Below are 13,594 nucleotides of genomic sequence, written 5' to 3' on the forward strand. Positions count from 1 at the left end.
TTGGCAAATGCACTTATCCATTCATTTAAAAAAAATTACAGAAACCTTTCTAAATGCAAGGATCATGTGTATCCCCAGTCACTTCCATGACACTGCCATTTAACATAGCAATAACCTCTGCCTACTCTTAAAAACGTATTTGCCAGGAAGAGAGCTAACCTAATATATTTAGTTTAAGAGGAGAGAAAAGGAGAATTATACATTGTAATGTCAGTCTAAATTGCATTCTCCTACCTGGGGTAAGCTACATCATGTAGGGATTTTCATCTATTTTGGCCACTGCTGTAGGCACAATATCTAGAAAAAATACCTAGCAAATAATAAACACTCTATAAATATTTAATTAATAATAAAAAAATGAACAAATCTCTGTTTCCAGTTTGGACAAGGAAAATGAAGCCCCTCTGCTTTCCAGGGCTATTTAGTAATTGTGGGTCCTTTCACAGCACATAGACACATGAAAATCTCCAACAACTCCAGCATTCTCACTGGCTTCATCCTCCTGGGTTTCCCTTGCCCCAGGGAGGGGCAGATCCTCCTCTTTGTGCTCTTCTCTGTTGTCTACCTCCTGACCCTCATGGGCAATGGTTCCATCATCTGTGCTGTGCGCTGGGATCAGAGACTCCACACCCCCATGTACATCCTGCTCGACAACTTCTCCTTCCTGGAGATCTGCTACGTCACCTCCACTGTCCCCAACATGTTGGCCAACATCCTCTCTGACACTAAGATCATCTCCTTCTCTGGGTGCTTTCTCCAGTTCTACTTTTTCTTCTCCTTGGGTTGTACAGAATCTTTTTTCTTGACTATTATGGCATTAGATCGATACCTTGCCATCTGCCGGCCTCTCCATTACCCTACTCGTATGACTGGACGTCTCTGCACCAATCTTGTGGTCAGCTGCTGGGCACTTGGTTTCCTCTGGTTCTTGATTCCTATCATCATCATCTCCCAGATGTCCTTCTGTGGATCCAGGATTATTGACCACTTCCTGTGTGACCCAGGTCCTCTTCTAGCACTCATTTGCAAAAAGGTTCCTGTGGTAGCGCTTGTCTTCTCCACCTTAAATGCTGTGCCCATCATCATTCTCTTTCTCTACATCGTGGGGTCCTATGCTCTGGTCCTAAGAACTGTACTGAAAGTCCCTTCAGCAGCTGGGAGAAGAAAGGCTTTCTCCACCTGTGGGTCTCATCTGGCTGTGGTTTCACTGTTCTATGGCTCAGTACTGGTCATGTATGGGAGCCCAACAACTGAGCATAAAGCTGGAATACAGAAGATTGTGACTCTGTTTTATTCTGTTGTGACCCCACTCCTCAACCCTGTGATATATAGTCTTAGGAACAAAGATATGAAAAATGCCCTGCAGAAATTTCTGAGAATATAAAAAGTGTTAAACGAAAAGGCTTTTGGGCTCTTAGATCCCCAAATTGTCTTTACCTTATTTAGAAAAATTGCATTTCATTTATTTTCAAGTTAAAAACCAAAAAAATAAACTTGGTTTATTCAGGTAATTGTTCATTCCAGTATTGACTAAACTCTCAATCACGTGTGAGCATGTGTATGTTGTTTGTTTCTTCTCTTGGTTCTTGACCAATTGTCCTGTTTTTTACCATGCCTCAATTTTCTTCATTGAATGCCAAATATTACATTTAAAAGTTGTAAAGAAAGTGGGTTAGGTAACTCTACAAAAGTTTTCTTTTCGCAATAGGTAGAAGCAGATCACTGTGATCTCATATAAGGACTATTTTTAGGTGTTGTGAAAATAATCTACACCAGTTTTGCTATTATTTCTGGAATATGACTCTTATTCCAGGAACGTGGCCTTTCTGGGATCTCAACTGTAAACCTGGATTATTTAGGTCCCCTACCCCTTAATGGGCCTGACTGCCTATTTCTGTATTCCTTGAACCCTCTGAATCCTGAAACCTCTGTTCAGCTTTTCAAACACCCAGTCCAGTTTTTGCTTTCTGCTAGATTTCTTCAAATCTCATCTGGCACATGAATGGCTTAGAAATCCAAAAATTCCTTGAACAGATATCATATCATATTTTGAGCCTCACTTCTCTGTGGTCCTCCTCTCTTCAGGATTTGGTTCTCAAACACCAACTGCTTTGGCAGCCACAAACACCAAATCCTTTATTTCTTCAGTTCAGTGAAACTGCTGCTCTTGCTGAGACTTATTCTGCCTACCCCCATTCCTTCCCATTTGCCTCCACATGCCCATACTTCCCTGACCCAGTGAATTGCCAAATGCCCTCAGAGAAACACAACCAAGGTGAATGTGGACCTCATCTCCTTGACCCTCCCTTCTTGGAATTGTAGCCTCTGAAGTCTTTCCTGTGTTGTTTACTCTCCACTGCCTTAAAATAGTTGTTTTATATATTTTGTCCAGATTTTATAGTTATTTTGGGCAGATGAGTTAGTTTAATACAAGCTGCTTAGTCATAACATAACCAGATTTTTTTTTCTATTATATCTAAATTCATGCATTCTCACTTCTGTCACTTTCAGAAGATGATCTTGTACCATAGCCACACAAAACCCAAAAGTCAGAGACGACTGCATATAGGGACTGATATAGATACATATCTGGAATGTAGATCTGATTTTCTTTTCATTGCAAACAGCTCCAGATATCCAAGGATTCCACCCTTGCAAGCGAGGTGGGTTGGCTGCGGCTTACAGTAAAATAAGAGGTAAAACCAGGACCACGGAGATTAGATTTAGGCTGTATTCTTTTTTTATATTGGAGGTGTTCTGCAATTGTAGATCAGTAAAAATATTTACTCAGGATTTGGATTAGTAACTTGGTCTAGTTTTGAACTTCCATCTTGGTCCTGAATGAAAGACCATCCTATTTTTGAAGTGTCTTCATCATTTCAACTACTGGATTCTGCAGAGGGAAGAAAACGAGGCTTGGGAATCAGGAGTGATTTGCTGAGAATATTACCTTTGATGGTAAAAAACAAAAATTTCCTACCCACTACCCTTTTCACTAACCCAAGTCACTTTTTTTTACTGACCAATCCTATACTTCTATCTTTAGGACTTTTCAATTATTTGCCAGTTAAACAATGTTTGTTTCTTTAATATATATAAAGCTCTGTAAACAGTAGGACAACAGAACAACATCCCAAAAGGAAAATGAACAAAAAGATTTAAACAAATAACATACAGAAAAGACTCTAAACTCATGGAAAGATCACTAATACATTCAAAAAAGGAAAAGGCAGGATAAGCCTATAATGGTGTTAAAAAGGAGACAAGGGGCCCAAAATGGAAACACTTATTTTAGGTTCTTCAGCAGTAAACCAAGACTTCCTACCTAACCTAATTACAGTTTCAACCTCCCTCAGAAATGTAACCTTTAATCAGCCAACCTGAAATTTCCTGGTCAGCACTAGAAAATTTAGTGAAAGACCGCTTCTGTCTTCTGTTCCCCTTAGGAGGGCCACCTTGCCTAAAACAATGCACTCTTTGCTAATAATTTCTGTTTTTCTGCTATGCTGTTGCCTTTAAGAACCTTTCCTTTTCTGTAGCTATATGGAGTTCCTTTCTTCTTGTCGGATGGGATGCTGTCTGATTCATGAATCACTCAATAAAGAATGTTCAAGAGTATTGAATGCAGCATTCCTGTAATAGCAAAATGTTGAGAAAACGTCAGGTCTCACTATTGGGAGAATAGTTAAATGAGCTGTGTTTTTCATACGATGGAATAATATGTCTCCAATTTTATAAAATATGAAATAGTTCTATATGTAATGTTATGTAATATCTCCAAGCTATATTGTTGAGTGAAAAAAGCAAGGTGAGCAGCAGAGTGTGGCTACCTTTCATGTAAGGTGCAGACCGTCTCCTGAAGGAGGTCCAAAAACAATAGCAAGGGTTGCTTCAGGTGAGGGAAATCTGACATGTGAGGAGCAAGAGAGCAAAGGAGACTTATTTCCTTCACGCCCTTTTTGAATCTTTCAATTCTTTGCTCATATGCCTGTATTATTTATATAAAAATAAATAATAATACAGTTGTTTTTAAACAAAGAATAACTTGCTAGAGGAATTTTCTGATAATTAGATCTAGAAAATACTTTTTACTCCCACAATTCTAGGGTTTCTTAGGATCCTATTCATTTACAGAAAAGTTGAAGCATCACCCTAAGAACAGCTTAATATGATTTCATTCAGACTTTTGGTACTTCAGAGAAAATATGAGAAATGCCTTTCTCCTCTTAGGACTTGTACAAATATATGTGACAAACTGTAAGTAGTTTACTACATTTATGTGTAGCCATCCTCTCCCTCATTGTTCAATTATATGTTTTTATTGTTGTTGCTGGGCACCTACAATACCAGACACTGAGCCAGGAAATAAATTTGGTGCAAAAGCACATAAGACACATTTTTTTCCTCATAGTATGCATTGTCTCATGGCAGAGATATACAATAAAATTGCATTTCTATACTCTAATAATGAACTTACAGGAAGAGAACTCAAGAACACAATACCATTTACAATTGTAATAAAAAGAATAAAATATCTAGGAATAAATTTAACCTAGCTGGTGAAGGACTTATACAATGAAAACTATAAGACAGTATTGAAAGGAGTATTTGATGACATAAAGAAATGGAAAGATATTCCATGTACATGGATCAGAATAATAAACATAGTTAAAATGTCCATACTACCCAAAGCAATCTCCAAATTCAACGCAATCCCAATCAGAATCCCAATGACGTTCTTCACACAAATAGAACAAAAAAATCCTAAAATTCATATGGGGCAACCAAAGACCCCAAATAGCTAAAGTAATCCTGAGAAAAAAAAGAAAAAACAAAGCTGGAGGCATCACCATCCTTGACTTCAAAATGTACTACAAAGCCATGGTAACCAAAACATCATGGTAATGGTACAAACACAGGCACACAGACCAATGGAACAGAAATGAAAGCCCAGAAATAAAACCACACATCTGCGGGCAGCTAATCTTAGAGAAAGGTGCCAAGAACATACAGTGGAGAAAAGATAGTCTCTTCAATAAACGGTGTTGGGAAATCTGGATAATCACTTGCAAAAGAGTGAAAGTATTCTATTATCTCATGCCATACACAAAAATAAACTCAAAAATGGATTTGAAGATAAGACCTGAAACCATAAAAATTCTGGAAGAAAATGTAGGTAGTACACTCTTTGACATCTAACTCAAAAAGGTCTTTTTGAATACCATGTCCTCTCAGACAAGGGAAGCAATAGAAAGCATAAGCAAGTGGGACTTCATCAGACTAAAGAGCTTCTGCAAGGCAAAGCAAACTAGCATCAAAACAAAAAGACAATCTAAGAGGAGGAAATATTTGCAAATCATATATCTGACAAACAGTTAATTTCCAAATATATAAAGAACGCATACAATTTATAAACAAAAAACCCGATCAAAAAATGGGCAGAGGACATGAACAGAAATTTTTCCAGAGAAGATATACAGATGGGCAATAGGCATGTGAACAGTTGCTCAACATCACTAATTCTTAGGGAAATGTAAATCAAAAGTACAATTAGATGTCATATCACACCCATCATAATGGCTATAACTAAGACAAGAAATAAATGTTAGAGAGGATGTGAAGAGAAGGGAACCCTCATACACTGCTGGTGGGAATGCAGACCAGTGCTGCCACTATGGAAAAGAGTATGGAGATTCCTGAAAAAATTAAAAGTCGAAATACCATGTGATCCACTTATTCCACTACTGGGTGTTTATCCAAAGAATGTGAAATCAGTAATCCAAAGAGATTTATGTTTCTCTATGTTCATTACAGCAGTAGTCACAATAGCCAAGACTTGCAAGTGACTCAAGTGCCCATCAACAGATGAATGGATAAAGAAGATATGAGATACATATAATGGAATAATACTCAGCCACAAAAAAGACAAAATTGTACCATTTGCATCAACATGGATGGACCTTGAGGGTCTTATATTATGTAAATTAAGCCAGACAGAGGGACAAACACTAAATGATTTCACTCATATATGGGAGCTAAAGGAACTCATGAATAAGGAGAACAGATTAGTGGTTACTAAAGGGGAAGGGGGTGGAAGGAGGGCAAAAGGGTAAAAGGACACATATGTGCAGTGACTGATGAAAACTAGACTATTGGTGGTGAATATGACCCAGTCTATACAGAAACTGATATATAATGATGTACACCTGAAATGTATACAATGTTATAAGCCAATACGACCTTTATTTAAAAATAAAATGCCTTCAGGAATCTCCAGTGCTCCATGGATTGGAGCATGAAAACCGCTCATTTTGTCCATCCTCCATATTTTACAGCTGAGAAACCCAAGGCCCATAACACAAGCAGCTGGTGGCAAGCCGAGGCCTAGAGCTTGTCACCTGACTGCCACATTGCATGCACCCCTGACTGGCTTGCAGACCAGACACCAGATAAGATACAGGAGTCACTCCTGGGGAGAATTTAGACATTCCCAATTTAGCATTATTTTAGTTGATGTACATGACAAGACTATAGAAAAATAAAGGGTATTTATTGCTTAAAATAAAAAGAAAAACAAGAAAAAACATGGATAAACCCGAAGCTGAACGTCGTCTATCTCGGAGTTCAATAAATGATAAAGGAAACCTTGCAAATTTTAGTGTAATTAATTATTATTCAATTACAGTTAAGTAAAAACTTATATCATTTATCAATAAATTCCAAAGAATTTGGAATTAAAATTAATCTAGAATGAATATTTATATTTTGCCTGAATATGACAGTTATCAATGTTCATTGTAGAAAATAAACTACAACAAAGAAGAAACTTCATACAAAAATCCCATAATTCACCTCTAGTGACATCTTTCCATACCCTCTTAATTAATGATTAAGGCCGTTACAGTATTGTCCTTTTGATAGATGAAAAATGGTGTCTCATTTTCTGTAATGTCAAAAGTCTATTTTAACAATCCCAATTGCTTTTTTACTGCCAGTCTCTGAGGAATCTAAAATAATCAAATGAGCTTTTTTTCTTTATGCCTCCTATCAAGGGGATACATTTATATACTGCTTCCATCTGAAGCTCAGAGCAGAAAATAAAATCACTGGATGATGAAGATTAAGTGTCTAGGATTTCATATTGACATTACTTTCGAAGTCCAAGTGCAAACTGGTAGGTTACATAATCCTGATATGTTACTCCATCTGTATACCACATTGATCGTAGTATTTTCACTTACAACATTAAATGTGTCCATAAATTATAAAATGTTACAAATTTTTATCATTTTATAATTTTTTATATTTATAATTTGTAATTTTTATAAAAATTACGAATAAAATAATAACTGAGGGGACAGCAGGAAAGGGGAAAATTAAACTAGGAAAAATTTGATTTTTTTACAACTAGAAAAAAAATACAAAAATCACCATGCCAATTTTTACCAGAAATTAAGGTAATAATGCAACAATCCAGGCCAAATGAATTATCCTTAGAGAAAAGGGATCCAAGTAGGTTTAAGTTGTTTGGCTCTATTGATCAGAGTGAGTGATTTTATTCGGTCAACTATTGCATAATATAGAGAAAGTTGCCTAGTGCTTTTAGAGATGGAATGATTTACAAAGAGAGATAAATAATAATACTTCAAGGATAAAATGCCTGATTCATGGCTTAGAAAATCATAAAATATCACCACTTGCAAAATATGAATACTACCATTACACTTGTTAAGAATTATGGAGAGGAAATTATGAGAGAATTTAATTTGCCTATGACAATAGTCTGAAATGGCCAAATATTTAAACACTCATTCAGCTGGAAAGAGCTTGAGAGAAATCACCTTGTCTAGGACTCTATCTTTGCCAGATTCAAGTGCACCTGCAAATCTCCTTCTTTCCATACTTCAAAGAATCACAGAAGGTTCAACAGGTATAGCTGGGGTAAAATCACTGTTACAGTGAGAGTACATATCACAAAGAAGGAATAAAGATTCATATCCATGACTGACAGATATCAAAGATTTCCATTTTCTGTTCTGTTGCATTGTGAAAGAGAGAAGTTTTTCTGCTACACTGAATGATGGTGTCAAAATTATGGTTAGAGAATGGACTACTTATGATAAAATGTGTGTCTTCGAGATAGTAACTATACAGAGAAAAGTGTATATAATTAAATGTTCATTATGGTTAATTAGATACACTACATTTTCCAAACTTCTGGTGTATGATTAAAAGGTTAGACTATACCCTCCAAATCACATATATCCTATGTTCTCTTCTGATAATTGACATTTGATCTGCGTCTGGGCTGTGACAAAGGCAAGGAAAGGACTGGAAAATAGCAACAAGCCTGGATTAAGACTTGAAAAATAGAGCTAAAATCAGCCAAACCGGGAGGCATTGAAAGAAGTGGATTTATATAGAGAACTGACATATTCCTTTTAAATATGTGTATTTTCTTTTAAATTTCATTTGGCTTAATTGAGTCTCCCGCAGTCAGTAACACAATGTCTATGACTTATTTTCATCCTTGACAAAGTTAAAGGTTAAATGAACCTTAAAGAAAATCATTGTGACAAAACATAGCTCTAAAGAGAAGTAGCTAACCCAAAGACACTACTCTTTTACAGCAATATATCATAATTTTTTTTAGTTTAGTTTCACAAAGGTTAATGATTACACCATAAAAATGGGAGAAAAGTTGGACAAGTCTAAAGTGGTAAGCCTCATAGTTTATGGGATAAATAACAGTGATTTTGGTATTTCTATATACTTATTATATGTGAAAACATAAGAATTAAATACAAATATCACACAAAAATGATCATTTGATCCAATTTTGCAACTTTTAGATCAGAATGCACAAATGGGACACAGTTGTATGTCTGATTACAGAAATGGAGGAGTTAGGCAATATGTGCAATGAGTATCTGTAGTCTTGAGAACCAATCTGTCATTCAAATCTTAAACCTTAATCTTTCCTCAGTAATTGGGTTTGATCTCAGTTAACTATATAACTATCTCTACATTCAACTTTGTAGCAACAATGTGGTTACGGTCTCTAATCAGTTCTATTCATGAAGCATAATGCGCGTTATGTGATTTCATCACTTTTTTTTTAATATGGAAAACATTTTACCGCGTACTGAAGATGCAACAAAATGGGTCAGTAAATATACTTTTTAAGATCTGCAAAAGATAAGAATCTCCTCCAGTGATGCTTTTCAAAACATCTCTATCACTTTAATAAATTAAGTACTCGTGCATAGTCTGATCTGCAACTGAGAATGAAAGAAGAAAAGTTTCTCAAATGTTTAACTCACGTTGCCCCTACTAACCAAGACAAAAATTTGATTTAGGTCACTCAATTCTCACAACAATTTCTACTGGCTTATGGTCCTATGAATTATCTTCAACTGCAAAATACCAAGGAATATCTACAAAACAGTGATATCGTCAAAAAGGTTGTTTCTCTGAATGGGAATAGGATGTATAACTAAAGACTAGGTTCACTGACTTGTTAGTTCTAATTTTTTTTCCTCTTTTAGGCAACTTTTGACAAACACATGCAAATGGTTGAATGGATCTCCTGAATAACAGATCAAGTGTTTCTGAGTTCATCTTGCTGGGACTTTCCAGTTCTCAAGAAATTCAAATATTCCTTTTTGCAATTTTCTTTATTGTCTATGTAGCCATTGTGGTAGGAAACCTCATCATTGTGATTTCTGTGATATTTGATAACCATCTTCACTCTCCCATGTATTTTTTTCTGGCAAATTTGTCATTTTTTGATTTATGTCTTTCCTCTGTGGCAACTCCCAAAGTGATTGCAGACTTCCTTAGAAAACGCAAGACCATCTCCTTGCGGGGCTGCATGGCCCAGATGTTCTTTATGCACTTCTTTGGGGGTGGAGAGATGTCTCTTCTGATAGCTATGGCCATCGACAGGTATGTTGCCATTTGCAAACCCTTACACTACAAGACCATCATGAGTTGCAGGGTGCTCATCCTGTTTCTACTGCTCTCCTGGGCAATTGGGTTCATACATACCACAAGCCAGATGGTTTTCACAGTGGGTTTACCTTTCTGTGGTCCCAATATTGTGGACAGCATTTTTTGTGACCTTCCCTTGGTAATAAAGCTGGCTTGCACTGAGACCTATATCCTAGAACTCTTGGTGATTGCAAACAGTGGACTTTTGTCCTTGATCTGCTTCATTCTCTTGCTCATATCCTACGTTGTCATGCTGGTCACCATCTGGCAGCACTCCTCCAGTGCATCCTCCAAGGCCGTGTCCACACTCTCTGCTCACATCACTGTGGTCACTCTCTTCTTTGGTCCATCTACCTTCATCTATGCTTTCCCATTCAACAGTTATTCTGTAGATAAGTTTCTTTCTGTGTTTTATTCTATAATAACCCCCCTCCTTAATCCAGTTATTTATACTCTGAGGAATCAGGAAATGAAGGCAGCTATTAAGAGACTGAACAGCAAGCATACTGGTTCCTGGTTCACACACTAAATATTGTCTGTAACAACTGATTATTTTGTGTGCTCTGCTACTTTTGGGTTTTGAGTCTTAAATATTTATTCAAATAATTGAAATGAAAATGTTCCCTCAAAATTTGTGGAATTATTAAGACAATTTTTATTTCAGGTTCAAATGGAAAATGCTCATTGCACCAACTTAATAAATAAATACCTCCTTGTATCTCTTTTAATCTTAGAATTCAGGGCATCAGCCCCAAAGAATGTTTAAAATACATATGCATAATGTCTTCTTACAAAAATGGTATAATATTTCTGTCAATCAACGTGTGAGAATAGGAAACAGTAAGACAACAAACTATATGGTGTTTAGTGTAAATTTTTATTTCTAAAGTTTATGTAGTAACTGAATAGGTGTTAAAATATCTATCAATACATGTAAACCATATGGAGGCTTCACACAGGAATTGTGATGTGTATGAGTATTTGAAAATTTTATTTTCATTGTATGAGTTCACTAGGCTAACCATCTTTAGTAGAATGTTAAAAATATGCCTAGAAATAAACATTTCAAATATATCTTTGAGTACTTAAATAATTTTCCAGAATCAATATGAAGTAAAATATTAAAAATTAAAGCCATGAACCGCTTTTTGTACCTTGCTTCACCAGAAAGCAGATATTCATTGTTCCTTTAACTGAATTCAGTCATTAATAAAACACTTCAAAAAATATTTACCAAACACTGTCCAAAGCAATATGGATACATGGTTAATAATACAGACGTGGCCCCGCCCTGGAGAGAGTCACAGAAGAAGGGATCTGTGTTGGGCATGGCGGACTCAGAGCACCACCGTAAGGAGGGGACATTTATACCAATACATTAGGAAAGCTAAAGAATTAGCCATTTGAGCAGGGAAAAGAGCCTTCTAGGCAGAAGGGCTAGTGTACACAGACATTGTGAAGTGAGACAGAGCTTATAAATACTGAAGGTAGAACTTTATGAAAGAGGTTGATGAATAGATCTAAGAAAGAGGTATGCTGAGATTTTACAGAAAGGAAATGACCAGAGAGTTTGGGCCTGGTGGATTCTGTTTTATTGGCCATATAAAGCCATTTAAGCATTTTGAGATTGGGAGTGATGGGTTCCTATATACATTTAAACTTTGGTATAGCTCTGTCTTCTTAAATGGAGAGCATATTGTAGCAAAGTGAAAGCAGAGGGAATAGTAAGCGGGCTGTTTCAGGTATAAGCCTGAATTTATCAAATGATACAAACAGTGAGTTTATGAAAACATTGCAAAGAGGCCTCCCAAACGTAAATACAAAACCTAAAGTTACACAAACATCTTGGAGACCCTGTCTTTTGATGTCCTTTATTTTACATAACAAAGTTCTTTGAATTTTCCCTCTTTATCCCCTTCTTCCTTTTTAAATAACTTCCTCTGGTTTAGTTTGGCCCTAGACAATGAGCCTCTAACATTTCAAATTTCTTTTGAAAAAGTCTGGGTGTATCATATTTACCAACTGGTTTGGATAATCTAGACTGGGCATCCAATACTGTGCCCATATTATCTTTCTAATTTCTATATTTAAGCATCCTTTTCTTTCTCGAACACATCTCCCCAAATGCCACACTAAACCATGGCATATATTTCCTCAGCAGAAATATTTTACCAAGGGAATCCTATGAAGGGAAATTTAGGCCTTGAATTTCTTTAGTTGCTGTTCACACTTCAGCAACCAAAATCTCTCTTTTTTGATAGTTGTTACGTTGTCCAATATTTTAGAAATTACATAAATTTTATATGTATATATTTATATATACAGCTAACATTTACAAAATGAGATCATAGTTATAAAATGTATTGTAACTTACCTCTTTTCACTTAAATAATGTGAATATTTTCCACATTCTTAAATAGTTTTCTCAAGTATCATTTCATTATTAGCATGATATTACATCCTAAGATTCCTATGTTTCATTTAAGAAGGTAAGCCCAAATTACAGGACATTTAGATTCCTCCAATTTTTTTTTACACATACAATAATGTTACCCTAAAGATTTTTTTTGTCACACACATAATCACTGCCTTATGATAGATCTGAGAAGTGGAAGATCTGTTTCAAAGGTTCTACACATAATAAAGTTTCAAAATATAGGCAATGGATAAGTGTTTTGGACCCCAAGGTATTTTTAGGAAGACAACCACAGAGAGATGACCAGAAGCATGAGCATTCAGGAGCAAAACAGTGCAATATGCACCTAGAGTAAAGAAAATGTCACAATCAAGGAAAATATCACCTGAGAAAAGAGGTAAAAGATCTGTCACAGAGAAACTTTTCGACAACAATTTGTATATGATATTTATATTTAAATTGATCAAAAGTTAAAATTAAATTAGCTAATAAGTAACAAAAGTCTGAAATTAGACTGGAATAATAGATCCATAAAGGATAATAACAGATTCATTAATAATAATACATTAAGTTTTGGTCTTGAGAAGGAGCTCAGAGACCAAGCTCAAACTCTTTGTGTTATTGATCAGGAAACAGACCCAGAAGGAAAGATAAGCCAGCTCCTGGAGGCACAGCTGGTTCTCAGTCCCAGTCTCAACATCTTTATTTCAGTGTTCTTGCCAAATACTACCCTCATTCTTCTCCCATCTTAATTTAGAAAAGCACAGAAATCACAGCTTTCTGTCTTATCTCTCTCTCCTGTGTGATTAATTGTTCTACTTTTTACTAAGGCAGAGTTTTTTGCAACATCACACACACACAGCAGCAGCAACAGCAGCCTCCAGATTGAGCCATAGTGGTCTACCATTTCTGCTTGTATTAATTGGAGCGACATCCCCAGCCTGAAGCTCCAGTATGGGGGCTGTGCCCCACCCATCGCCAGGTCAGTATTGCTTTTCGTGGACGTGACTGGAGGTCAAGGGAAACATGCTAATATATGAATTGTAAAACTTGATTTATTAAAAGTATACAATTTGCTGGGGTCGGCCTGGTCATGCAGCGGTTAAGTTGGCATGTTCTAATTTGGTGGCCCGGGGTTTGCCGGTTCAGATCCCGGGTGCAGACCCATGCACTGCTTGTCAAGCC

The 13,594-nt window shown here is 36.3% G+C and overlaps 2 protein-coding genes across 2 annotated transcripts; both read left to right on the plus strand.

The window, feature by feature from the left end:
• Window positions 1–430: 430 nt before the first annotated feature.
• Window positions 431–1,384, plus strand: LOC124235966 (olfactory receptor 11G2-like). Its single transcript, XM_046654541.1, has one exon. The coding sequence runs from the start codon at window positions 458–460 to the stop codon at window positions 1,382–1,384; it is 927 nt and encodes a 308-aa protein (XP_046510497.1). The 5' UTR covers window positions 431–457.
• An 8,196-nt stretch (window positions 1,385–9,580) lies between these two features.
• On the plus strand, window positions 9,581–10,522 carry LOC124235908 (olfactory receptor 4K13-like). The gene has a single exon (XM_046654447.1). The coding sequence runs from the start codon at window positions 9,581–9,583 to the stop codon at window positions 10,520–10,522; it is 942 nt and encodes a 313-aa protein (XP_046510403.1).
• The last annotated feature ends 3,072 nt before the right edge of the window (window positions 10,523–13,594 follow it).

The sequence above is a fragment of the Equus quagga genome, chromosome 2 (genome assembly GCF_021613505.1).
Source record: "Equus quagga isolate Etosha38 chromosome 2, UCLA_HA_Equagga_1.0, whole genome shotgun sequence".
NCBI classification, from domain to species: Eukaryota; Metazoa; Chordata; class Mammalia; order Perissodactyla; family Equidae; genus Equus; species Equus quagga.

Coding starts and splice junctions, on each gene's coding strand:
- LOC124235908 (XM_046654447.1), top strand. CDS start 9,581: ATGGATCTCCTGAATAACAGATCAAGTGTTTCTGAGTTCATCTTGCTG.
- LOC124235966 (XM_046654541.1), top strand. CDS start 458: ATGAAAATCTCCAACAACTCCAGCATTCTCACTGGCTTCATCCTCCTG.